Source organism: Bubalus kerabau, chromosome 8 (assembly GCF_029407905.1).
Source record: "Bubalus kerabau isolate K-KA32 ecotype Philippines breed swamp buffalo chromosome 8, PCC_UOA_SB_1v2, whole genome shotgun sequence".
NCBI lineage: Eukaryota > Metazoa > Chordata > Mammalia > Artiodactyla > Bovidae > Bubalus > Bubalus kerabau.
Genome location: NC_073631.1, coordinates 116,193,373 through 116,220,012, shown reverse-complemented (window position 1 = coordinate 116,220,012; position 26,640 = coordinate 116,193,373). Strand labels below are relative to the sequence as shown.

General features: G+C 56.1%; 2 protein-coding genes and 1 pseudogene across 8 annotated transcripts; 1 reads left to right on the top strand and 2 right to left on the bottom strand.

Moving 5' to 3' along the window:
* The first annotated feature begins 9,652 nt into the window (after positions 1–9,652).
* Positions 9,653–13,150, top strand: RARRES2 (retinoic acid receptor responder 2). Of its 3 annotated transcripts, none has more exons than XM_055591252.1 (6): positions 9,653–9,760; positions 10,800–10,997; positions 11,236–11,340; positions 12,402–12,497; positions 12,679–12,807; positions 12,947–13,082. In XM_055591252.1, exons 2-5 carry the CDS (start codon positions 10,824–10,826, stop codon positions 12,790–12,792), a joined length of 489 nt encoding a protein of 162 aa, XP_055447227.1. In that variant the 5' UTR covers positions 9,653–9,760; positions 10,800–10,823; the 3' UTR covers positions 12,793–12,807; positions 12,947–13,082. The 3 variants fall into 3 exon arrangements, with proteins under 3 accessions (XP_055447227.1, XP_055447228.1, XP_055447226.1); XM_055591253.1 differs by lacking the exon at positions 9,653–9,760 and adding an exon at positions 10,007–10,147 and having other exon boundaries at positions 12,947–13,088; XM_055591251.1 differs by lacking the exon at positions 9,653–9,760 and adding an exon at positions 10,436–10,459 and having other exon boundaries at positions 12,682–12,807; positions 12,947–13,150.
* Positions 13,151–13,333: 183 nt separating this feature from the next.
* LRRC61 (leucine rich repeat containing 61) lies at positions 13,334–26,023 on the bottom strand. Of its 5 annotated transcripts, none has more exons than XM_055591248.1 (2): positions 25,948–26,023; positions 13,334–14,756 (listed from the first exon to the last, which is right to left on the bottom strand). In XM_055591248.1, exon 2 carries the CDS (start codon positions 14,596–14,598, stop codon positions 13,813–13,815), a length of 786 nt encoding a protein of 261 aa, XP_055447223.1. In that variant the 5' UTR covers positions 14,599–14,756; positions 25,948–26,023; the 3' UTR covers positions 13,334–13,812. The 5 variants fall into 5 exon arrangements, with proteins under 5 accessions (XP_055447223.1, XP_055447225.1, XP_055447222.1 ...); XM_055591250.1 differs by having other exon boundaries at positions 25,885–26,018; XM_055591247.1 differs by lacking the exon at positions 25,948–26,023 and adding an exon at positions 25,315–25,873.
* On the bottom strand, positions 17,913–19,509 carry LOC129658462 (uncharacterized; annotated as a pseudogene).
* Positions 26,024–26,640: the final 617 nt, after the last annotated feature.

The following is a 26,640-nucleotide window of genomic DNA, read 5'->3' as shown; positions in this document are numbered from 1 at the left end:
TATTGCATTTCACAGCATCTCAAGTACCCTAAGTGTTTTTCACTCACCAAGATGCTGCTTACAATATTATCCTTGCTGTGTGCCCCTTTACAGTCATAACAGACAGGTTATATCTATATACATAACAGAAAGTCATATACAAAATCATTGCAACAGATTGGCATGGTTTATGAGTCAGATGGAGTTATGAGAAGTCCTTAGGGTTAAGTTCAGTTTCGTTCAGTTCAGTCGCTCAGTCGTGTCCGACTCTTTGTGACCCCATGAATCACAGCACGCCAGGCCTCCCTGTCCATCACCAACTCCTGGAGTTCACTCAAACTCACGTCCATCGAGTCAGTGATGCCATCCAACCATCTCATCCTCTGTCGTCCCCTTCTTCTCCCGCCTTCAATCTTTCCCAGAAAACCCGGCAGCAAAACGCAATGATAGGCTACTGCAAGGATGTAGGGAAAATAATTCCACAGCCTTGTTATTTGAAAAATATAGGGAACTCTTTTAAAGTGCAGACCTAGCTTGTGCTCACCATCGCCCTCTAGTGGTAGATTCTTGGGTGCGTTTAACGGGCTCATTGGGAACTTTTGGACGAACAACCTCCTGACCATTTTGATTTAGGAAAATATTTCGCACTCATCAAGCTGACTTTTTAAATGCACTTGATAAAGGTGCAATCAGTTTGCTGAATTTCCCTGAAAGAGTCATCATAATGGTAGGTTACATTTATGGAAGGTGCATCCACTGATTAAAATCCAGTTTTCGTCTCCAGCCACGTGAAAACATTAAGAATGGCCCCCTGATTTCTTATCCTTCCATACATTTATTCTCAAGCAGGAGATTTTTATTTTTTCAGCTTATCCATCCAAGCCTTGTTCTTTCTATCACAAAGATACCTGATTATAGAGTCACAGACAAAAACTTGGCTTTTCAAAATATCAGGTCGAGTGCATAGCACCAAGTTATAGGACCTAGACTCTGCCGCAGACTGGAGGCTTTGCTCTGTAAAAATAGAATTGGTACCTAGAGAAGTGTTCGAGGTCCAGCTGCTCACTGCACAAAAGCCAATAAACAGGCCAGGTTGGGGGAAAGGAAAGTTTGCTTTATTTCAGATGCTGGCAACTGGGGGGAGAGAGTGGCGGACGCCTGTCCAAAGGCTGACATCCCCCCACTGGCAATCAGTGGGGCAAGAGCTTTTATAGACAGCAGAGGCAGTGAGGCGGCGGGGGGGAGGAACTACAAGCAGAAACAGCACCGTCAGCTCTGGCAGTCTTCTTCAAATTGGTCCTCGGTGGTCTGATCAGTGTCCTCTTTAGGTCCAGTTAATCTTCAGTTCCAGGGTCCATTGGTTCCCATTTCTTTGAGGCCAGTTCTCAGAATTGTGGCAGCTTACGTTGTGGGTACAGTCTGGTCTTTGTGTAGTTAACTTCTCCACCTGGGGTTTTGGTATCCATCAGACAGCTCACAGGATATGACTCAGAATATTATCTATAGCCCTTGAGAACTCAAGGTCCTTGACTGTGCTTAACAACTACATTAGTATTATTTAGTCTCCTCGGACTGTCTTCGTTTCCACATCTCTCTTATCTGATTAAACTTATTCTTTGACTAAAGTTTTCCACAGACAAAAGGCAGGCAGAGGACACGGAGTGACAAGGACCACAGGGTGCTCAGAATCAGGTGAGTGGCCCAAATGAGAGGGGAAAGGGCAAGTCAGAGTCCCTGTGCCAATGACGGCCCTCAGCCCCTGACCCCCCCGGGCACCCAGAACACAACCAGCCGGCGACCCCAGCCACACGCAAAAACTCAGAGGACTCTTTTTTGGAAAAATTGGATGGCTACAAAGAAAAGACCTATGAATAATTCCAATACTGGGAATCGTTCAAACAATAATAAAAATTCAGGCTTACCACCTGATTATCCTATAGGGCAGCCCACCAGTCGACAAGGCCTCAAATTTCCCAAAAAACTTTCATTTGAGGAATGCTTTTGACATGAAAGACCAAAACTATGAACTGAAATAATGAGCAGATGGAACTTTTATAAAGAAATACTATCATTACAGGATGGTATTTTTAAATAGGAAAGAGTTTTGGATGCTAAAAAACACAAATGAAATTTTAACTTAAAAGCACAATGAAATGTTTAAAAGATAAAGTCAAGAATATCTCTCACATTACTAAAATCAGATATGAAAGTAGAGACATTACTACTGATTGTCCAGAAATAGAAAGTATTATGAGATTACTATGAACAATTGTATGCCAACAAATTGGATAACTTAGATGAAATGGACAGATTTCTAGAAACACAAAACCTACCAAAAGTAAATCACAAAGAAATAAAAAATCTGATTAAACCTATAACTAGCAAGAAGATTAAGTCAGTAATCAAAATTATCCCAACAAAGAGTTCAGGATGAGATGGCTTCACTGGTGAATTTTATCAAACATTTAAAGAAGTAATATGAGTTATTACTCATACTTTTCCGAAATATTGAAGAAGAGGGAACACTTCCTAAATAATTCTATGAAGGCAGCATTGCCTTGATACCAAAGCCAGGAAGGAAAAAAAAAACTATAAGAAACCTATAGACCAATATCCCTCATGAACACTGATGCAAAAGAAAAAGCTCAACAAAATATTAGCAAACAAAATTCAGCAGCTATTAAAAGGATTATACATCATGACCAAGTGAGATTTATTCTTGGAATGCAAAAATATTGGCTTGGCCAAAAAGTTTCTTCGGTTTTTAAGTAAAAATAAAAGACACATTTTTCATTTTTACCAACCACTTTATTGAACAACATATTCACCAAAATGGTGGTGGAATCATTTTTTTCCGCTATCTTCTGCCATTTTTCAGGCAACTTCATTATTCCATCTTCCCAAAACTTTTCATCTTTTTGAACAAAGAACTGCTCCAGGTGATTTTTTACAGTCTTTCAGGGAATTGAAGTTTTTTCCATTAACAGAATTTTGTAAAGACTGAAATAAATGGAAATCTGAAAGTGAAATGTCTGGTGAATACGGTGGGTGAATCAGAACTTCCCAGCCAAACTGTAACAGTGTTTGCCTTGTCATCAAAGAAACACGCAGTCTTGAGTTCCCCTGATGGAAGTCAGCATTTTGTGCTGACTTATTCCAGACGCTTTTCTTTCAGTTGGTCTAACTGGGAATAGTACTTACTGGAATTAATCGGTTTTCTGGAATGAGCTCATAATAGAAGATTCCCTTGCAATCCCACCATACACACAACACACCTTCTCTGGATGAAGACTGGCCTTTGGTATGGTTGGTGGTAGTTTATCTCACTTGCCCCACGATCTCTTCTGTTCCACATTATTGTACAGTATCCACTTTTCATTGCCTGTCAGAATTTGTTTTAAAGTGGAACATTTACATTTAAGTACAGAATCGCATGTGGAAATACAGTCAAGAAGGTTTTTTTCTGCTTAACATGGAAGCCAAACATCAAAGCAGTGAATGAACATCACCAAGCTGGTGCAAGTGATTTTCAGCGCTTGGTTTGCATATTTCAAGTATGTCGGGTATCTCCCAAGATGTATAACGTTGATTGCTCTCAATCAATGTCTTGATTTATCAGTATCAATATCAACTGACCTACCTGACCAGGGAGCATTGTCCTGTATAAAACTTTGCAAACCACTGTTGACACTTTCAATCAGTCACAGCACCTTCTCCATACACTGCACAAATCTTTTATTTTTGCATTTTTACCTTTCTTGAAATAATAATAAAGCATAATACACCAAAAATATTGCTTCTTTTCTTCCATCTTCCATATTAAGATGGCTACACAAAAATTCACCAATTTTGGTAAGTTTCTTTTTTAAATGCATGCTGATAAGACAGCTATCACAATACAGCCTAACAAAATTGTTTCAAACAAAGTTAAAAACAATTCAGTGCTCTTAGAACTAGCTTATAAGGGGGAAAAAATGAACAAATTTCTTGACCCACCCAATACTTCAACATATGAAAATTCATCAATGTAAAAACCATATTAACAGAATGAAGGGAAAAACCACATAGGGAATCCCCTGGAAGTCCAGTGGGTAGGACTCTGTGTTTTCACTGTGGAGACCACAGGTTCAATCCCTGCTCGGGGAACTGACATCCCACAAGCCTCACAGTGCAGGGGAAAAAAAATTTTTTTTCAACTGAAACAGGAAAAGCATGTGACAAAATTCAGTACCCTTTCATGATAAAACCACTCAACAAACCAGTAATAGAAGGAAATTATCTCCTTAGTAAAAACCATACATAAGAAACACATAGTGAACATAATACTCAAATGACAAAAATAGCTGAAATCTTCTCCTTTAAGATCAGGAACAAGGGAAAGAATGTCTGCTTTTACCTCTTCTAGTCAACAAAATACTGGAAATTCTATACAGAGCAACTGAGCAAAGAAGCAATAAGTAGATAAGCTGAACTTCAGGAAAATGTAAAGCTTATGGACACTACAAACAAAGTAGAACAGCAGCCCATAGAGTGGGAGAAAGTATTTGCAAATCATATATCTGACGAGGGGTTAACGTGCAGGACATATAAATAATTCCAACAACTCAACAACAAACAGACAAGTTAAAATATGGTCAAAGGAGTTAACAGTCATTTCTCCAAAGAAGATATACTGCTACTACTGCTGCGAAGTCACTTCAGTCGTGTCCGACTCTGTGCTACCCCATAGACGGCAGCCCACCAGGCTCCCCCGTCCCTGGGATTCTCCAGGCAAGAACACTGGAATGGGTTGCCATTGCCTTCTCCCAAAGAAGGTATATGAATGGCCAATAAGCCCAAAAGAGCAGCCTAAAGGAATAGGAAGATTTGAAAAAGAAGAAAATAGAACGTCCAGAAAAATTTTAATGGAACTTAAAACATAATCAGATCAGATCAGTCGTTCAGTCGTGTCCGACTCTTTGCAACCCCATGAATCACAGCACACCAGGCCTCCCTGTCCATCACCAACTCCCGGAGCTCACTGAGACTCACGTCCATCGAGTCAGTGATGCCATACAGCCATCTCATCCTCTGTCATCCCCTTCTCCTCCTGCCCCCAATCCCTCCCAGCATCAGAGTCTTTTCCAATGAGTCAACTCTTCGCATGAGGTGGCCAAAGTACTGGAGTTTCAGCTTTAGCATCATTCCTTCCAAAGAAATCCCAGGGCTGATCTCCTTCAGAATGGACTAGTTGGATCTCCTTGCAGTCCAAGGGACTCGCAAGAGTCTTCTCCAACACCACAGTTCAAAAGCATCAATTCTTTGGCACTCAGCCTTCTTCACAGTCCAACTCTCACATCCATACATGACCACAGGAAAAACCATAGCCTTGACTAGATGAACCTTTGTTGGCAAAGTAATGTCTCTGCTTTTGAATATGCTATCTAGGTTGGTCATAACTTTCCTTCCAAGGAGTAAGCGTCTTTTAATTTCATGGCTGCAGTCACCATCTGTAGTGATTTTGGAGCCCAGAAAAATAAAGTCTGACACTGTTTCCACTGTTTCCTCATCTATTTCCCATGAAGTGGTGGGACCAGATGCCATGATCGTTTTCTGAATGTTGAGTTTTAAGCCAACTTTTTCACTCTCCACTTTCACTTTCATCAAGAGGCTTTTTGGTTCCTCTTCACTTTCTGCCATAAGGGTGATGTCATCTGCATATCTGAGGTTATTGATACTTCTCCCGGCAATCTTGATTCCAGCTTGTGTTTCTTCTAGTCCAGCGTTTCTCATGATGTACTCTGCATATAAGTTAAATAAACAGGGTGACAATATACAGCCTTGACGTACTCCTTTTCCTATTTGGAACCAGTCTGTTGTTCCTTGTCCAGTTCTAACTGTTGCTTCCTGACCTGCATACAAATTTCTCAGGAGGCAGGTCAGGTGGTCTGGTATTCCCATCTCTTGAAGAATTCTCCACAGTTTATTGTGATTCACACAGTCAAAGGCTTTGGAAAAAGCAAGAGAGTTCCAGAAAAACATCTATTTCTGCTTTATTGACTATGCCAAAGCCTTTGACTGTGTGGATCACAATAAAACATAATAGCCTGATGAAAAGCAGATTACACATAACTGGATCAGAAATTAGTGCACACGGTAAATAAAGGTGAAGGATTTAACCTCCTCTTACCCGTCTGTTTGTCTCCATCTTCACCACCCTGGTTTCTGCCACGTTCATTACCTGCTTCCATTGTCTCTCTCCTACTGAGGGCGTCCTGCACCTGAACTTGTCTCCCCTCTTGTCTCCCCTCCACATGCTGGCCAGAGTGAGTTTTCAACAACTCTATTTGCTTTTTGATTTTTAAACTTAAAAAACATTACTTTTACACTGCAATCAACAAATTACCCGGACGGTATGAGACTGTACAGATACAAAGGGCGTGCTGTTTTGTTTTCCTCTCTCCTTCCTCTTTCCCCTCTCAGAGCCAGACAGCTCCTCTCCTCAGAGGCAACCACTGCCACAGTGTTTTGCTTCTCCTTCTAGAAACATTCTACGCATGTGTGAGCACAGGTAGACACACGTCGTTCGTGATGAGCACTTGACATGTGGCCAGTGTGGCTGAGGTCTTGGAGTTTTAAAACAAGAGACCAATGTTTCCCGTGTTGCTTCATTCCCCTGAATATTGATAATATTTGTGTTCACTTTTCTGAGCAGGCTCTATGCAAGTGTCATGGTTACAGTTAAAATCATTTAGTATTTAAGGGCAAATGCCATGAAACATCACTGGTTTATGAGACTGTTGAAAGAAGTAGAAGACAATGAACAAGTTTTTTTTTTGCCAACACTCATTGCTTGAGTCATGGAAGGGTTTTACTAAGGTTTTCAGTAATGAGACGTCCCCAGGTGGCGCTAGTGGTAAAGAACCCGCCTGCTAATGCAGGAGACAAGAGATGAGGGTTCAATCCCCGGGTCGGGAAGATCCTCTGGAGGAGGGCATGGCAACCCATTCCCATATTCTTGCTGGGAGAATCCCCATGGACAGAGAAGCCTGGGGGTCTACAGTCCATAGGGTCACAAACACGACTAAAGTGACTTAGCATGAGCAAACATGTACCAATATTTTCCTGAAACTAAAAGAACATTGAGACTTCCCTGGGGGTCCAGGGGTTAAGACTCTGCACTTCCAGTGCAGGGGTCATGGGTTCAAGCCCTGGTCAGAGAGCTAGGATGCCACATGCCATGTGGCAATGCAAAAAAAAAAAAAAAATCTCAAAAATAATTTTAACCAGATATTCAACAATCAAAAATTTTAAATTACTGTAGGTTTTCTCACCAACATAACACTCCTATAACCAAGGACTTTCCAGGAGGCACTAGTGGTAAAGAATCCACCTGCCAATGCATGGGATGTAAGAGACGTGCGTTCAATCCCTGAGTAGGGAAGATCCCCTGGAGGAGGAAATGGCAACCCACTCCAGTATTCTTGCCTGGAAAATTCCATGGGCAAAGGAGGCTGGTGGGCTACAGTCCACGCGGCCGCCAAGAGTCGGACACAACTGAGCAACTGGGCACATTTTGAAATCTTTGTCAGAAGGACCCGGATATGTGAATTTCTGCTTGCAACTGTGATGTCCGGGAAGATCATTAACCACCAGTAAACAGCTAAGCACTGTCGCTGCTCGCCTGGGTCACCTGACGCTGAGCTCATGATTGTACCCTGAGTAACCCCTGAACTGAACTGAACAGTAACGGGGCTTCCCGGGCAGTGCTGGTGGTAAAGAACCTGCCTGCCTATGCAGGAGACAAGGGTGCGGGGTCGATCCCTGGGTCGGGAAGATCCTCTGGAGGAGGGCATGGCAGCCCCGCCCTCATCAGCCTTGTGCTGCCCGCCACTCACGCTCCTTTCGCCCACAGGCCATTCTGTCTGGCTGAGTGACCTTCCTGTGTTTGCGCCTGGCCCCCTCTCCTGCCTTGCCCGCTGCCTGCTCCAGCCCTCCTCGCTCGCCCCAGGCCTGAGGCAGCCCCAGCTGAAAGCAGGGTCACTTTCCTGCCTTCCTCAGCGCAAGTCCACCTTGTCTTAGAACTTTTCTCTGGTCACCCACTTCCTGGGCCTCCCCCAGCACATGGCCCTGCTGTTTCTCTAGGCCCAGAGGAAGTTCCTGGAGAACAAAGACCCCCAGCTCTCATCTCTGCTTAGTGATTGCTGACAACTCACAGATGGGACTAAAATGTCCAAGGTGGGATTTCAGCCCCCAATACTGGCTAATTGAAGGCGAGGATCTTTCTGGCACCCCCAGGGGACATTGCAAAGGAAGCTCTGGGCTCCACGTGGAGAATCCTGCCAGGGGTGCCTGGGGAGGGGTCCACAGGCGGGTCATCCGTCCCTCTCCATACATCTCCCTGTTTAATCCTCCAAACAACCCCCTAGTGGGAGGGCCTCTGGCCCCCACATCGCAGAGAAGGGAGCAGAAGATGCAGGGGTCCTGGTGGTTAAACCAGGTCGTCTCCATGCGGGCTTCCCTGGTGGCTCATCTGGTAAAGAATCTGCCTGCAATGCAAGAGACCCTGGTTTGATCCCTGGGTTGGGAAGATCCCCTGGAGAAGGAAACAGCTCCAGTATTAGGCCTGGAGAATTCCATGGACGTTGCAGAGTTGCTCACGACTGAGCGGCTTTCACTCGCTCTCCGTGGGCAATGGGCAGAGGGCCCGGGACTTAGGTAGCAGCGGTCCTGGTGGCTGACACACCAAGTCCCAGGGCTTGTTCTTATTTGCTCAGGAGCAGCATGTATGGATTGTGAGAGTTGGACTGTGAAGAAGGCTGAGTGCCGAAGAATTGACGCTTTTGAACTGTGGTGTTGGAGAAGACTCTCGAGAGTCCCTTGGACTGCAAGGAAATCCAACCATTTTGAAGGAGAATCCATTTTAAAGGAGATCAGCCCTGGGATTTCTTTGGAAGGAATGATGCTAAAGCTGAAACTCCAGTACTTTGACCACCTCATGAGAAGAGTTGACTCATTGGAAAAGACTCTGATGCTGGGAGGGATTGGGGGCAGGAGGAGAAGGGGATGACAGAGGATGAGATGGCTGGATGGCATCACTGACTCGATGGACCTCAGTCTGAGTGAACTCTGGGAGTTGGTGATGGACAGGGAGGCCTGGTGTGCTGCGATTCATGGGGTCGCAGAGTCGAACACGACTGAGCGACTAAACCGAACTGAACTGAGCAGGAGCTGAGCCTGTTTTCCCCTGACCCCCCAGCAGCCTTCGGAACCCCACCACGTGCCCTCCACCCACATGTGAGACCCTGGGAGACCATTGCCACCACAGATGGGATGTGATCCTTCAAGCCTGACGTGTTTGCTGGTGTTGGAGACCCCCTTCCTTCTCAGTGTGGTTCCAGGCTGCAGGGGGACGGTTCAAATGACTCGTCGAAGTCTCCTGGGGTTTGAGGACGTCTGGATTTCTGGATAGAATTTTCTGGAATGAGTGTCTTGGGGACGGCCTGGAGGGGCCTGAGGGGAAGGGGTCGCCCTGTTCCTGGGGGCAGGGCAGCGCCCGGGCTGGGGCAGCCCGCTGGGAGGGGACGGGAGGGCAGGGCGGGACAGCGCAGGGCGGGGATGAGGAGGGGAATCCCGGGAGGGCCGTCGGCCAAGGCCGGTCCCGGCGGGCGGGGAGGAGCCGCGGGGCGCTGGAGGGGGCCCAGGAGGAGGTGGGAGGAGACGGGCGCGCCGCCGGGGGAGCCTGACGGGTGCTGGGAAGAGGCCGGGGCCGCAGCGGAGACCCCGAGGCGCAGCAGAGGAGGTGAGGAGGGGAGACCCCGAGGAGCGGGAGAGGGGAAGAGGGGAGACCCCGAGGCGCGGGAGAGGAGAGGAGACCCCGAGGCGCGGGAAAGGGGAAGAGGGGAGACCCCGAGGCGCGGGGGAGGAGGAGAGGGGAGACCTCGAGGCGCGCGAGAGGAGTGCGGGGGGGAGCGCGGGGAGGGTAAAGGGCGCAGCTCCGGAGGCCGGCGTTTGTTGGCTGCTCTGCGAGCCCTGTCCTGTCTTCGAGGCGACGGCTTGGCACCTTTGCCCGGCGGGACCTGGGTCTCCACACCTGGGGCTTTCTGGTCCTCTGGAGGCTGCTCTCGGGCAGAGTTCTCGGGGAGGGTCTGGCCCTCAGGCGCCCCCAACCCCAGTCTCACGGATTGAGGTGCGGGGTTGGCGGGCTGGGAGAGGAAGGCTCCAGAAAAGAACAAGGCAAGGGAGAAACACTCTGCCTAAGAAGACAGAGGAGGTGGGGCGGAGGAGGGACCCCCATTTTCTGGAGGTAGTGGGGTGGGGGGGCGGGCGGAGGCGGTGGGGCCGATGGCAACGGGCTCTTTCAGCACAGTGAGGGTTAAGTGGGCTCCTAAAGCCCACCCGCCCTGGGCCCCTCCCACGTGTTTAGGTCCTCCCCAAAATATTTAGCCTCCAGCCAGCCTCCATTCCTTCCCACCCCACCCCCAGTTTTGGGCCCCGGATGGTGAGGATCCGGGGGCTGGAGCCTTGTGGACCAGAAAACCGGGGGTGGAGGGGGGGGAGGTGGAGGCGGGAGCAGACCCTGCTCCCCAACTGCTGGCCCAAGGACTGGAGCGGACCCAGCACCTACCTCGGACAGGGCCAACCTGGGCCGGGCTTGGGAACAGTGGGGCCGGGTGGGAGGAGAGGGACGGGCCAGGGGAACACCAGGGGGTGGGGATAGGGGTCTGCAGGGCCACTCCGTGTCCCCCCACCTCTGCTCAGAGCCCACCAGATGGGGCCCCAGAACCACAGGGCCCAGGAGCGGTGGCTCCTCCTCTGGACCCACACACAGCCCTCCGCAGGGTCCGAGAGACGGAGGTGAAGCCATGTGGCAGCTGCTGCTCCCGCTGGCCCTGGGGCTGGGCACCATGGGCTTGGGCAGGGCGGAGCTCACGACGGCCCAGCACCGGGGCCTGCAGGTGGCCCTGGAGGAGTTCCACAAGCATCCGCCCGTGCTGTGGGCCTTCCAGGTGACCAGCGTGGACAACGCGGCAGACACGGTGAGCGCCAGCCCAGAGAGGGGAGGGCGGGGACAGGGATCGAGAGACCAGAACGTGCCCCTCCACCGAGAGCAGGTGCACCGATGCTTGGGCCCCAGCAAGCCGCCCAGCTCTCCAGAGAGGCCACCGGCCCCCGCCCCAGGGTGTGCTGCTGCCCACTGGGGAGCAGGGACAGGTCACACCCGCAATGGCTCTGCCTGCTCAGCTGGGCCGCGGGCTTTCTCTTGTCTGTCGGCAGCTCTTCCCGGCCGGGCAGTTTGTGAGGCTGGAGTTCAAGCTCCAGCAGACGAGCTGTCGGAAGAAGGACTGGAGGAAAGCAGACTGCAAAGTCAAGCCCAATGGGGTGAGCTGACGGCAGGGCGCGTGCACAGGGCAGGAGTGGGCGGCGGGCTTCACAGCTGGAGAAGCCTGAGGTTGGAGACCCTGGGGCGGGGCAGCCTTCATGGCTCTGACCGGCCTGCCTGCCTGCGCCCATGGCGGTGATGGCTGTGGGTGGGCTGAGGGGGCCGCGACAGGCAGGAAGACGGACACACAGGCTCCAGAGCAGGTCTACCCAGGCTGCAGGTCACTGGCGGAAGGACGCCGTGGTCCCCACCTTAGGCCTGGTGAACTTCCCATTTCGCATGAGTTTTCAAGGGGAGGATGGCTCGGCCTGGGCTGACTCCTAAGAGGGCTTGACTGTCGTCAGCCACTTTGGGGGCCAAGTCAGTGCCATGGGGGTGATCCCTGGGCTCGGAGCACAACCACCTCTGCCAACCCCCAGTCCTGTTCCTGCGCTGGCTCGTCAAGGCCTTAGTCACCTCCCTCTGCTGAAGGAGTGCTGGATTAGACTAGTGCTTTTCTGGACTTTTACACCAGGATCCCTGTGTTCAATTCAAATCTTGCAAGAAAACAGAAAACATAAATAAATGTAACAGATGGAAGCACAGTGGAAGCCAGGTGGGGAGAACCTGGCTGTGTCAGACACAGACAGACACACAGAGACACACACACAGTTTGAAAACTAAGTGCCGCCTACACACACACACACATACACACACAAAAACACACACACATACACACACATACATACACATACACACACAGACACAGACACACATACACACACACACACACAAACTCACACAGTTTGAAAACTAAGTGCCGCCTACACACAGACACATACACACACACAAATACACACACATACACACACAGAGACACACACACAAACACACACAGTTTGAAAACTGCAGGATAGTTCTGACTTTTGAAAATTCCCAATCCAGAGCTAGGCTGCGCCTGGACCCAGCTGGCCTGCCAAAGGAACGGGCCCCACTGCAGGCTGGCCCCAGGTTCCGCCCTCACAGGGCTGCACGCCTCCCTTCACCCCTTTCCTCTCTGGCCCCCACGCCCCCTCCCCAGAGAAAGCGGAAATGCCTGGCCTGCATCAAGCTGGACTCAAAGGATCAAGTCCTGGGCCGGATGGTGCACTGTCCCATACAGACGCAGGTTCAACGGGTGAGGAGGGGGCTGCTAAGGTGGGGAGAGACTGGGCCTTGGGAGAGGCCTGGATGGAGAGGTTGGGGAGGGGCGTGGTGAGGAGGGGATCTGGGCTCAGCCCAGACACTCCCTGGGAGGGGGGGTGGGGGCGGTAGGTGTTGGCAGGAACGGGGCGGCCCGAGTGGCCCTGTGCTGGCAGGAGCTGGATGACGCCCAGGAAGCCCAGTGCAGCAGGGTGGAACGCGCCGGCGAGGACCCCCACAGCTACTACCTCCCCGGACAGTTTGCCTTCATCAAAGCCTTGTCCCCCTGAGCTGAGGCCTGGCAGGTAGGCGGCCAGGAGGGAAGGGGATGGGAGGACTGAGAGGGCGCTGGAGCTGGGCTGCGGGAGGCAGGGGAACAGGGCCTGGGAGCCTGCAAAGACCGCCTCCCTCACGCCTGGCCTGTTTCTCTTCCCTTTCCTCTAGAAGTCACCCGGCTTCCTGGAAGGAAGGGAGGTCGCCAGTGAAAGCCCGCCTCCCTCCTCTGAGCCCGGGGAGGGGCCACCCCCTGACCCCTGATCTAATAAAGCTGTGCTCAGCTGAGTTCTCACGCTCCCTCGAATTCCCTCCCTCCCCCAGCTCGGCTGCAGGGCAGCCTGTGTGTGAGCAAAGGCCCTGGTCCTCCGGCCTCACAGGGAGGAAGCAAAGCCCTGAGGTGGGGGGGTGGAGGTTGGGGAGGGGGCAGGACCCAGCTGCCTGGACACCCAGAAAGCTGCAGACACCTCCTCCTTGCCCAGGGGAGACCAGAAGTGGGGGTGGAGGACCCAGTCTTGCTTTCAGGGGCTCCCTCTTGGGAAAACCAAGCACGCCCACGTGTACTGATACTAATTAAAACAATTTAATAGGGATGAGCATGGGTGTGAATGGGGACAGTGGAGGTTCCAGGGAGACCCAGACGCAAAGGACACAGCAGGAGAACCAGGGAGGTGCGTAAATGCAGCTTCCAGGCAGGCGAGCTCAGCCACGGCCTCTCCCAGGGCGGGAGGGGCAAGAGGCTGGCCTTCCCCGCCTCCCCCAGCTGCAGCCTTAGGACCAACCCGCTTTCTTCCTCCGAGCCTCAGGCTCATGCAGCTGGGACAGGCAGCAGCTGTAGCCACGGAAGGGGCCAGGGACCTCCTCCCAGGCACTCTTCTAGGTGGTGGCAGGACAGCCTCAGGCTGAGCCAGCTGCTTGGGGAGGGCCCAAGGGAGGTACGTCTTTGATGGACGTGGGGAGTTTTCCTTGAAGGGCAACAAGCAGCGGGACAAAACTGTCCAGACGAGCAGGGAGGCCACCGAGGGCCCGGGGCGCCTTCAGAAGACGAAGGAGGCGGCAGTGGCACCCGCAGGGCTGAGCGCCCGCATGGCCTGGGCCAAGCTGTCCCGGGCCTGGCGGTCCAGGTCGTGGCACTCCTGCAGCGTGTCCTGGAACTGGCGGCAGGCCTCCTCCAGGATGGAGCTGCTGCGCGGGGGCAAGGCCTCCCAGTAGCCAGGCTCCACCCAAGGCTGGGCCTCCGTGGGCCGGGGGCCAGGGGCACCAGGGTCGGGGCTCAAGGAGCTGTCGAGGTCCCGGCACAGCTGGTAGAAGTCGCTGCCGCGCCCGCTCACACGCTCGCCATCAAGGACCTTCAGGCCAGGCAGCAGCTCGCGCACTGAGGCCCAGTAGCAGGGGCTGGCGCACAGCGGGTTGCTGAGCCGCGCCAACGGGTCTCGGAGCCGCAGGCGCTCCAAACCCCGCAGCCCCGCCAGGCACTGCAGCTGCGCGGGCCCAGCCAGCAGGTTGCCTGCAGCATTGAGACACTGCAGGTTCTCGCAGGCGGCCAGGGGCTCCAGGCCCGTCAGCCGGTTGTCAGCCACGTTGAGCACAGCCAGCTGCCGCAGGGAGGCCAGTGGGCCCAGCTGGGTAAGCGCGTTACCCGACAGGTCCAGCCACTCGAGGCCGAGGCAGTCCCCCAGGCAGCCCAAGCCCACCAGCCCCAGGCCCCGCAGCTTGAGCAGCAGGATGGACTCCAGGGCGAACTCGCCCGAGCGCGCCTTGAGCAGCTGGGGCGTCACGCGCACCCCGTCAGCCTCTCCTGACTTCTCGCCCCGAGGCTCCATGAGACCAAGTGGGACCAGGGGGCCGAGGGGTCGGGCAGCTGCGATGCAGGTGCCGCTGGTGGTCAGCGGGCTGCTCACCCCACGGGTCGCCCCCTCCACTCAGCCTGGGCCCGGGTTGGACACGTCTCCGACACCCTCACTCGAGGGCCAGCAGGTCCCTAAGGAGAGACAATAGAACAGTGAGTGGGCCTCTGAGCACCACAGACCTTCAGCAGGGGCCCGGCAGGACCGGAGGACTCCAGCCCAAGGCGCAGGAGGGCCAAGACCCCACAGCGGGAGCCGGCCAGGCACAGGCCCCCACCTGAGGGGGTCCTGGATGGAGTTCAGGCCCGACGTTACAATCCCTCCACGGCCCCCAGTGTGCACAATCTCATTCCTTTCCTTTATCGGTAACTGCTTGTGAGTATCATGAATTGAGATGTTTCTTCTCAAACGCTTTCAATCTATTTTTGAATAGACACAGGCCCCCAGAGTCGCCAATCTCCTTTGCTTCCTTCCTGGGAGTCCCCTGCTTTTGCAAACATAGTTGAGAGCACCTGGGCCTTGCCTTATTCCCTCCAAGGTGTTCTCGACTCGATTTTTTTTCAACATCAGCAACGAACTCAAAATAGGTTCAGGGTTCCATGGTCCACCCTGGTGGCAGCTGTGGGGGCTGAGCGCACAGCCTTCAGTCCTAGACGAGGAAGATGGAGTCGAGGGAGTGAGTGGCAGCACCACCAGGCCCCGCGCCTTTGTTCCCCCGACCCCTGCCCGACAAGACCAGCTCTTCACTCTGGCCTCAACAGAATGTCCTTTCCCGTAAGCCAGAGAGCATGGTTCCAGCCACAAACGTGACGCCGTTTCCCAAGTAGGCAAAGAGGGGCTGGGGAGGGAAGGCGGAACAGTCCGGGAAGCCATCCTGGAGGCAGGGGCAGGGTGGCCCCGATGTTGGCTCTGGAAAAGGGGAGGGAGGGGACTTCCAGGCCGCCAGTGGCCTTGGGACGGGCAGAGATCCAGGGGCCACCGAAAGCCCAGAGCCCAAGGGAGGCAGCCTGGGGGAGGGGCGGCTGCCATGCCAGAGAAGCACAGAGGGGTCAGGGTTCGGGCAGAGAGGAAAACAAGCAGAAACCTCTGTTCCAAGTGGCAGCTCCCCAACCTGCAGACCAGCCAGGCCCAGGCCAGGCAGGGTGGTGCCCGCGGAGAACCACAGGGCCATTCAATCCTGCTGTTTACAAAGCCCAGGGCTCCAGGGCCATGGTCAGGCTCCCAGGCTGTGTCTCCATAGCAACGTCACTTCTCATCCCCGCTACCAAGGAAACCAGACCTAGAGCTCCTACACACCCCTTAGGAAGCTGCTGGGGCTGCCAATACATCCCGCCCCCACCCCACCTCTGAGAAGGGGGTCCCATATCTTTAATCTGCAGCAGCCCAGCTCCGCCTTCATTTCTAGCAAAGTTTCTGTCCCAAAGCACAGAGGTACCTGCTGAGAAGCCTGGCTGGCTCCGCGGAAGCGTCTGCTAGGGTTTGTTTGTAAGCAGCGGGGCGACGCAGCCACTGCCGCGTCAGGTTAAACCTGATCTGGCCCACAGGGTGGGGGGCAGGTGAGGGGCACTGGAGTCCTGCCATAAATGCAGGAGCCAGAGACCACGACCCTGCGGTGGTCAGGGAGCCATGGAGAGGGAGAACGTGGCCTTGGAGCCTGGCCACGTGACCAGACGCCCAGCTCCATCTCAGGCATGTGGGTGAAGAAAGGATGAGGGGTGGGGTGCCCGTGGTGCCAGCCTCAAGAGGCCGGCTTGAGTCCAGGCAGACGGGGTCCGGACGCCGCCTGGGAGCGAGGTGTTGCCTCTGCTGTGTGCCCATCTCCCACCCACGAGAGGACAGGAGTGACCCCCCACAAGCCGCGACCGTCCAAACATCTGGGGGACCAAACTGCCCCTGGGGCACGGCTGCTCCAGAGCCTGAGCCTCCAAGAGCTCAGGACCCTCGAGCCTCTCACCCCTGCCTTCCGCCTGCCTCCTCGCACGCCCCCCTGCCTCTCCAGTCCAGGTTTCCCCTCTCCGGGAACGTGGAGAAGCTGCTGGGGGTGACGCCACACCACAAGGGTGCCTCTCCCGAGAGCTGACTGAGGGATGGCGGCACCGACCAATATGTGGCCCCCAGGACAGCGCCCCCTCCCCACGCACACATGCCTTCCAGCAGCGGGGGAGAAGACGCCACCTGAGCAGAGAGTGGAGGTGACTTCAGGTCACGCTGTTGCAACCACTGAACACAAGCTGCACAAGGCTTTCTTCAAGGAGCCAGGTGACCCTGCTCAAATGAGCACACAGCGGACCGACTAGTACAGAGGGTTACGATCACAAGGTAAAGAGCTCACGGGGGCTGCTGAGCAAAAACGATCACGGTGAGTTTCTCCTGAATGTCCTGCAGTGAACTAGCCACAGTGACTCGGCGGGGAAGAGGGGACAGGTTCCCGGGGCTCGCCCCCATGGCCAGGGCCACAGTGCAGGTGAGTCTGCTGCCTCCCAGCCTCCACCACCTTCCCTCCTCAGAGCCCGGCTCCCAGCGGCCCAGCGCCTCAGGAGAGCCGGACTCATGCCTCATGGGACGGACAGGCCCTCCAACCTCACCCTTTCACCTTCTCCCACCCAATCCCACCAGCACTGGGACTCCCACGCCCCCAGGGCCTGCGCCCGGCCCTGAAGGAACTCAGGCCAGTGGGTACCAGAACATACGCCCTTTCTGGCTTCCTGAGACCACTTTCACTGTACAAACAAGAAACCCCGAGGTTCCCAGCAGCCTGGAAACTACAGGTGAGAACGGCCGTGAGAGGAGTCTCAGGTCTGCTCCACCGCACACCTGCCTGCAGGTGCCGGGCGGTCCAGCCCCCCAGGGCCCTGGCACCCGGGATGCCCTGGAAGGGACGGAGCCAAAGGAGACCAGCGGGTGCATGGGCACCTGCCTCTTGAGGTGGCTGATGTATCTTCCTTTGCCAGGAAGGGCGGCTGAGGACATTCCCCGTGGCACCCCCACCTCCCCAGCCCCGGCCCCTCTGAGAAAGCTGCCCTCCAGGGCCGTCACAGCCGACACAGACCAGCTGCATGTGGGCCCTCCCTACCCGGCAACGCTTTAAAGGGGCACCTCGCCCGTACACGGGGCGGGACGGCTCAAGTCACCAAGGAACATGGCCCACCTTTCCACACACATGCCGCCGGCAGTAACGCAAGCAGTGGGCAGATGGAAAACGGCTTCTCCCTGAAAACAAAACTGGCAACCTGGCCAGAACTGAGAAACCGTCCTCATTCTTCTCAAACAGGCTTCAGAGTCTGGCCATCCTAGGACAGGACGCTCTGCCCACTTCTCTCATCTAGGTAGCCGTCCCCCGGGGCAGCTTTCTGGGGCTTCTGAGCGCTCACTCCCAGCTCTGCCTCTCCTAGGCCAGATCTCCGCAGGGGAAAATGAGGGCTGGAGAAATGCTCCAGGTTGGTCTTCAAGAAGAGAAGATGCTTAAACGTCTCCACCAGGAGCAGGGAGTTGTACTCCATGATGGTGGGGCTGCCCAGGGAGGCAAAGACGCTTGCAGAGGAGGCGCTTGTCGGCAGGGGGAGCAGGACAGGAAAGGTAGGTGGTGGCCAGTCTCGCCAGGGCTGGCCAGATGTCCCGCCGCTTCTTCCAGTAAGCCAAGGGGTCCTCATGGGCACCCACTGTCTTGTTCTCACGCAGGTGCTTCTTGACGATGATGCTAGCCAGGTGGCTCTCCGTGGACGGGGAGGCATCGCTCCACTCAGAGGCCAGCAGCCCCATGCTCTCCAGCCGCTCCAACAGGCTCTTCTCACTCTGGCCCAGCAGCGAGGACCCGGAGGAGGGGGGCCAGATTCTCTGCACTGGCTCCTCCTGGCCCTTCCCTTCTGACCCGGGGCTCCTAGCTCCTCTGTTGCTCAGGGGGGCCTCCACCCACCCAGCCTTGGGGCCCTGCAGGGAAGGGGAGGGTGGCACGGGCTATTTAGACAGCATGAGCTCCTTCACTTTGTACACAAGACCCTGCTTCCAGTGGTACCTGTCCACCCCCTCGGGGAGGATAGTCTCGATCCTGCCCTTTAAGCGGGGGTCTGGCAGGGTCCTAGTGGTGGAAGAGCTCGGTAAGCTGGTGGTCCGTGGAGAGCTGCAGGGGCCGGGCCCTCGGCCAGCCACACGGCCGCGCCAATCTCCTGGGCGCTCTGCTCCTCAAAGTGCCCACATTCCACTCCAAGGAGACAGGCGGGTAGCGCAGCTGGGGTGGCACCGGGCGGAACGCGGCCTGGGCGGCACGCGCCTCCTCGGCCGCCACCCGGAAGGGTCGTGGGTGCGTGATCGGGCTGTCAGTCAGGCTCCAGGAGGTGGCCTGGAGACAGGGCGGCCCCCGCCTTGCCCAGCTGCTGCTTCTCGTAAACTCGTGCAGGCGGCCGCTGCTGCACCCACCAGCCACTCTGGCCGGCGGTGCATGGACACCCAGTGGTCCGCGCAAGTTTCTTTTCAGGAAGCCCGGGCACGGGGAGACGGGTCCAAGAGCCACAGGCCGAGCTGGCCCCACAGCCTGTCCTCCGGAGTGCAGCCCAGGGGCAGGCCGCGGACCCCAAGCACCGCCTGCCTCCTCAGGCCCCTCGGTGGGCAGTGACATCCACAGAGTCCACGTCCTTGGCCCGGCTACCACGGAACGGTGAGGTGGATTCGGATGCCCTCGGCCCGGCACCTGCTCACCCATCGCCTCGTGGAGCAGGGGCTCTGCTCTATGGGAGAAGGCCGGAGGCTGGAGGCGGTGGCAAGGGTCCCCCCTGGGCCACGAACCTCCTGAAAGGGTGGAGACCAGACAAAGGAGAGCGGCAGGGCTGGGCTACAAAGGAGCTCCGCGGTGCTCTGGTTCCAGGCCTGGGCCTGGGGCTGGCTGGGGGGCATACGTGCCACCTGGGTCCTGCCCAACCACCATCAGGGGAGTGGCAGGGTCCTCTCTAGAGGGGGAGCAGGTTGGGGAGGGCCACGCGGAATCACCTGTCCGTCCCTATCTTCCAGAGGTGAGGCATCGGGCGCTGGCATGGTGACGGTGGCCCTCAGGGATACGGCTGCTGGCCCACCAAGGCCAGGCCCTTCTGCTGCTTCTCGGGTGGCCCTCCCCGCTGCCCCCCGGGGCCTCCTGCCTCCAGCCCTGTGCTTCCCCACCAAGTGATGGGACAGACGCGAGCATTGGGGCTGCCCCTTCACTTCACCAGGCCTGATGCTCGACTGGCATGGAATGCGGGTGACCCAGCGGACGTTCCAGCAAGTTGACAGTAAAGAAGTGCCTCATGTTGGGGAGGGCCGCTGACCCGGGGACAGCCTGGGGGCCCATCCCTTGGCCTCGGCCTGCGCGGTTCTCCCCGGCTTCTACAGGCACAGCAGCTTCAGGGCCAGGCGGCTGCTCGCCCCCACCAGGAAGCAAGTGTCTCTTCTTCTGCTTCTTGAGGTGACGTGCCTCTCTGGCCAGACGGGCTATGAGGATGCCGGCCAGCCTTGCCTCCTCAGCCTCGCTGGGCTGGCCTGCCTCCAAGCCCGTCCGGCCTGACCAGGGCTGAGCACCAGGTCCCCCACCTCGCACCGTCCGCGGGCCTTACACCTGCACACCTTCTCCCCCCGCTGCACAGGGCACCCCTGCCCTGGCGCGGATAGGAGGCCGCAGGGCCTGGAGTCTCTCCTTCGGCCAAGGGCATGACAATCTGCAGAGGGGGCAGCCGAGCCAGGGCCAGGCCTCCCCAGGCAGTGGGCCTGTCTCCTCACTGAGGACATCGAGGCCCAGGAGACCTCCCTCCTGCCCCTCCCGGAAATCCTGGTCAAGCACAGGGACCCACAGGCTGCTGGGCAGGGGGCGGGCTCTCTTCCTCTGCTGGGAAGGGTCCCTCCCACCCATCTTCTGAGCACTGGAGCTTCTGGTCTTCCAGGGGCCACTGCTGGCCTTCTCCTCTACGTCTGCAAACTCAAGCTTGACCTCAGTCTCCGGCAGGTGCTGCCTGGCACCCTGGCCGAGCCCACAAGGGGCGCTGGTAGCTCTGGCATCGAACTTGGAGCTGGGAGGAGCCGGAATGGCGGGTGGGGTCGTGGGTCTAGTCCTGGAAGAGTCGGCATACATCTGGGGCTCTTGCCCCACGGATCCTGAGGACGTCTGCTTCTTGCGGGGCTTTATGACTTTTTCTACTTCTGACATGCCTGGGAGCTTGGGGCAGTGAGAATGTGGGCCTGGGCTGTAAGGCAAGCGGAAGAGGATGGCTCTTGCCTAGTGGGCTCTCAACCGTGGGCACCATTGAGGGGGGACATGAGGCCAGAGATGGGGAGAAGGGAGCGCTGGAGGACCTGAGGAGTCATGACCACCAGAGATCAATCCCAGGACAGAGCTCTCCAGACCCCACCCTCCTTGGCGAGGGAGGCCTGACATTCACTGTTCCGGACCCAGCAGAACCACAGCCCTTGGCACCTGAGTGGTATCTGTGTCTGTCTTCTTTGCCATGCTAACGCTGTTTTGTTTTTTTTTTTTAATGTTTATCCAAAACCTAGTAGGCACTTGACAGTGTTTCTGCGTGCTGGATACAGTATACAGTAGGCAAGGGCCCTGCATGCAGGTAGGCCCCCAGGCTGGCGGGAGAGGCAGACGTGAATGAAACTCTCACTCACACGACAGGAAGAGGAGAGCCCCACTGTGGGCTGTATGGGGGCACTGCGGGGCCGTGGGACCCCGGGGGGGGCTGACCTCACCATGACGTAGGGCTCCAAGGCACCAGGCAGGCTTCCCGGGGAGAGCCATGGGTGCCCGCACTGTCAGCGAGGCCGTGGGAGCAGAGGGGGCCAGGCTTGGCATCCTGGGCACCCACAGGGCCCAGGAAAACAGGGGCATCACTCAGTCCTGCGGAGCAAGGCAGCCTGATGCTTCCCAAGCCTCCATCAGGGCACAAAGGACGGGGCAGCTCCTGACGCTGGCGACTCAGCATCTCCTCCCCTCGGAGCCTGCTCTGCTCTGGGTCCGGCCCCCACCACTCCCTGGCTCTGCCCCCCACCGACCCCAAGGCCCCAGTTGACTCCGACTTCTCTGCACCAGCCCCACCCACCCCGTTCTCTCGACTCTGGACAGCATGGTCTCCTTGGCTTCCTGTCACCGGAGACTCCTTCCCAGCCTCTGCCCTGCTCCCTTGTCCCCTGCCTGCCCCTTAATGACATTTCCTCGTCTCACCTACCATGCCCTCCCCCAGACTGGGCCCCTCCACACCACCAAGCGAGCGAGCGTTGCAACCCCCAGCCCCGCCTGGTTCACGACCCCCTCGCGGGCTGCCCCTCACCCACTCTGCCTGCAGTCAGCTCAAACCAGGGCACAGACTCCAGTTCACCCAGACGCTCAGACCCTACACCCAGGCACCGTCCTCAACCCCTCCCCACCCCCCACACTCATTTTCCTGGAGATGAGATCAAATTCAGGGCCGCTCTCAAAAGAAAAGAGACACGAAGAAGTCAGAGACGAAACATGCAGAAAGGAGAAAAGAAAATGCGAGGGAAGGTGAAAGGCCAGCGAGCAAGGACGTGTCTCCCAGGGAAAGAGAAGGTTCAGAGGAGGACGGCGGGTCCACCCCAGGCACCTGAGGAGGAGGAGCGTGCGTCCCTCCAGCCCAGAGCGAGACGCAGGCTAACCTAGGAGATTTAAGCCAGGACGTTCTGACTCGGTAACGTGAAACGTTCAGAAGCGCCATCAGGGATGGCAGGGAGCGACGAGCCTGCTGGGCAGCTCAAGGGAGGTTCGACTGTGAAAGCAGGTGGACAGCTCGACACCGAGGAGCCCTGTCCAGTGGGAGAGGCCTCAGGAGAACCAAGAGGAAACCGCCCCAGCCCATCACTAGACAACCAAGTCAGCCACCACCACACCAGGCACCTGGAGCCCGCTGGAGGGGACGCCACAGAGGGGCCGGGTCAAGGCACAGACGAAGGGCCAGACGCTGCCGTGGTCCAGAGGAAGGGCTCTAGATGTCAGAACCAGAATGGACTCCCCTCTGCTCTTATTTTGATTGAAGAAACGGAAACCCAGAGCAGAAACATGATGCTCCGTGGCACAGCAGAGGACCAGAGCGGTCTGTCGGCTCCGTCGCTCTTGGGCCCACAGAGCAGGGTACCAGAGGCAGGCCTGTGTCCTGCCTGCACTCACGGATGAGGGCAGAGAAAAGCATAACACCTGTGAGTCAGGCTGCAGCCTGGGGCACACCCCAACACCTTCACCCAAGGGCCCGAGTGGACCCCAGGGCACCAATCCTGTTCCGTCCCCGACCAGCCTTGTCCCACCGGTCTGTCTGTATTCTGCGGACACCTTTGATCCACTTGACTATTTAACAAAACTTCGTCAATATCTACCATGAGCCAGCACTGTGCCTAAACACACACACAGGAGAGGAGCTGTCAGCTGGCACGCGGGGCTCAGGACGACAAGACAACCTGGGAACAGCGAGGCAAGCGGGGCGAGTGCTGCAGAGCCCGGGCGGGCTGCCCGGGAGGCACACCGAGTCTATGACACCGGAGTTTAGTGCTGTCTCTGAAGGGTGGCTCCCCTTGGGCTACCGCTTGAGGAACCCCGTCTCTGGACAGAGAGCCCTGGGCAGATCAGGAACCTGGGGCGATGGGCGGCACCCACAGTAAAGCGCCCCTTTCTCTCCAACGAAGCACAGCAGGATGAGAGCTGCGGAAAGCTGGCCTCGAGTCTACACGAATCCAAAGTATAAAATTTAAAAAGAAAGTCACCCACAAACTCCAGGACTTTGGTTATTAGTGACAGATTGTTTGTGACATGACTCATAACAGCTGACACATGCACCTTCGAGGACGACAAGATGGACAGTCGGGCTGAGCTGGAGGATGCGGGGGACCCCACAGAGGCAGGCCTGGCCCTGAGAAGTGAATGGGGGGCGGGGGGCAGAGGAGCAGGTGATGGCGGCAGGGCTGCAGGTGAAGGGACAGTTTGGAGAGCCATGCGGGGGGCAGGTGTGCTTGGGCCGCTGCGTGGAGGAGGGGACACATAGGGCCTCCCCAGTGGTCCTCCCCAGTAACCCAGATCAGCTACAGATGTGGCGATTTTAAGGTTCTCCTGCAACAAGTCTTCAGGAGTAGACGTGACAGGTACTGAGCTAAAGATGCAGATCCACAGAAAAGTCCCCATAGAAACGGAGGGAAAACACTGGCAGGAGAAGAAAGGGGAGGGTGGTTGCCCAGGCAACACACTGTGGGGAAGGTAGAGGAGGAGCAGACTCCAAAGGTGCCCTATGGGCAGAGGGCAGAGAAACACCTAAGTGATGTTAGGGAGGGCCAAGGGAAGCCCTTCCAGAAAGGACAGACAGGGTCACTTCAGTGGGATGAGGTGGCTGGAGCCCCCAGCTATGCAATGAGAAGCAGGGGGTGCAGGCACTTGCTGTGTCAAAGGGTCAGGAGGGGAAAGGCTTAGCTCCATCTCAAGACAGAGCAAAGGTGCAGTGGGAAGATAGGGAGGCCTGGTGGCAGGAGCCTCCAGAGGGCGAGGGGCTCGAGGCACAGGTGCATGTCGGGCCGGGAGATGGAAGGAGTTATCCTCAGAGACGAGAAAGAATCTATTTTCTTTTCCCCCCTGACACAGCAAAGAAGGATGCTGGGGTGGCAGGCAAGTCCTTGAGTGAGGGCAGGGGGAGGACCCAGGCAGTTTATGCCCAGGAGCCTACAGTCTCCCAAGGGGAAGCCATATACTCAGAGAGGCAGCAACCTGCTGGCTGAGCCTGAGGCAGGCGGGGCCTCAGCACAGGCGCTGGTTCAACGGATCAGAGGTTTCCTCACCACCCTCACCAGTGGCTTCCCAGGTGGCTCAGTGATAAAGCATCCACCTGCCCAGGCAGGAGACGTGGGTTTGATCCCTGGGTCAGGAAGATCCCCTAGAGAAGGAAATGGCAACCCACTCCAGTATTCCTGCCTGGACAATCCCACGGACAGAGGAGCCTGTTGGGCTACAGTCATGGGGTTGCAAAGAGTCAGACATGCCTTAGCACCTCAACAACAACTCTTAACAGGCCTTTTCCCACGCGCAGGCCCAGAAGGAAAGGGGGCACTTTTCTATTTCTCCTAGGCCTGCCTCACCCCAGCACCTCGTTTGCAACTCAGCCTACCCTGGGCATTCAGGACCTATGCCAGAGAGACGTTTTCACCCTGCTCAGTCACCAGCCCCCACCTCTGTCAGTCCCTGCACTGGGGGGGTGGAGGGGGGGAGGGGGTGGTGCCAGTCCATCCCCGCCAGACCTGCAGGGGACTTCAAAGCACTGGATGAGCCTCCAAGTCCTGGGCTTCTCATTCCCCTACCCACTCAAGCTAGGAGGAGATAGAAGATGGTGAAGAAGAGGATGGGACTAGAGGAACACATGGATGTGAAAGCCTAGAGCAAACCACTGTACATTTCCGGCTTTGGTCCCAAGTGCACACTTGGTTGCACGCAAACCCTAAAGAAGAGGCTTGAAACAAACACGCATCATTAGGTTTCATCATATGCAAAAAGTGACACAAAATGAGGTGTTTTAAACTACACACACTTGGCTCTTTTCTGCGAGGCTGCTCTCCATAGTGAATTGAGAGCATCAAGTTCCACAGCCAGTCTATGGGGGCTTAAATCCTGCCTGTGGGCGAAGAGCTGTGTGCTCCTCCCGCTACTGAGCCTCGGTTTCCCCGTCTACACAACAGGGAGAACAGCACCTGACTCACTGGCTTGTGAAGGATTAGTGACGTTCGGTTCAGTTCAGTTCAGTCTCTCAGTCGTGTCCGACTCTGTGACCCCATGGACTGCAGCACGCCAGCAATCTCTGTCCATCACCAACTCCCGGAGTTCACTCAAACTCATGTCCATCGAGTCAGTGATGCCATCCAGCCATCTCATCCTCTGTCGTCCCCTTCTCCTCCCGCCCTCAATCTTTCCCAGCATCAGGGTCTTTTCCAATGAGTCAGTTCTTCGCATCAAGGTATCGAGCGACAGTTCCAGGCATAGACTGACTGATGGACATGAGCTCGCTGTCCAGCGCGGACTCTGAAGACCGGGGAGACCGGGCCGCCCGCTGGGCCGAGGTCAGGACAAGCTGCCTCTGCCCCTGGAATCCAGGGACCGCCACGCTCGCTCCCCGGCTTACCTACTGCCGAGGGTCAGGCCGGCCGGCGGGGCCGACGGAAACGGGACGCCCGCGCCACTCCACCAGCCACCGGCCGCGGCCCCGCAGCTGGGAGCAGGGCGCCGCCTCCCACCCCCTGGCGCAGCGCAGCAGCTGGACCTACCAGGAGGCGCCCAGGGCCCAGCACAGCCAAGGGGGAGGAGTCCAGGTTCCGGGGCGGACTTACGGAAGCGACAGCCCAAGGGATCCTCCGCTCCCAAGCGCGTCCCGAGGCGCCTACGTTCCTCCTACCAGCAGTCAGCAGGGAGTGCGCAGGCGCGGCGGGCCCCGACCGGAAACGGTGAGGTCTCGCCGGCTCCTCCGCCGGAAGTCGCTCACTGCTCTGCCCAGATTGACATTGTTCTAGTTTAAGGGTGCTAGTTTGGAGGGGGCGGGGAGAGACTTGTTTGCTTGTTTATAATCGTGCTAGTTTAGCTCTATGGTCTTGGAAGAAGCGCTGGCATGAGCTGCGGGCCGATGGCGACCAAGTCTTCCTTTTCCACTGGCCGATCCCCAAGGTCCCTTCCACCGCGGGGCCTTTAACCCACCTGAACTTGACCTTTGTGCATGATTTGAGACGGGGGGTTCATCTGACCTTTTTATCATTTAGAGCTGATCCTCCTGCAGTGTGTATTCCTCGCTGATTACTTCTGCACCCCCCCCCGCCCCCCCGCCCCACTCCCGCCTTCTTTCACTCCCATATACGTAGGAATCTATTCCTAGGCTCCATATTCTAATGCATTTCTATTCTATACTAATAGTCTCTCCCTGCAGGAATACATTTCTGGTTTTTTAAGACATGATTTAGATCCAATCAATGTCCCAATTTTAAGTGTGCATTGCAGTGGATTTTGACAAATTTGTTCACTTGCAGAACCAC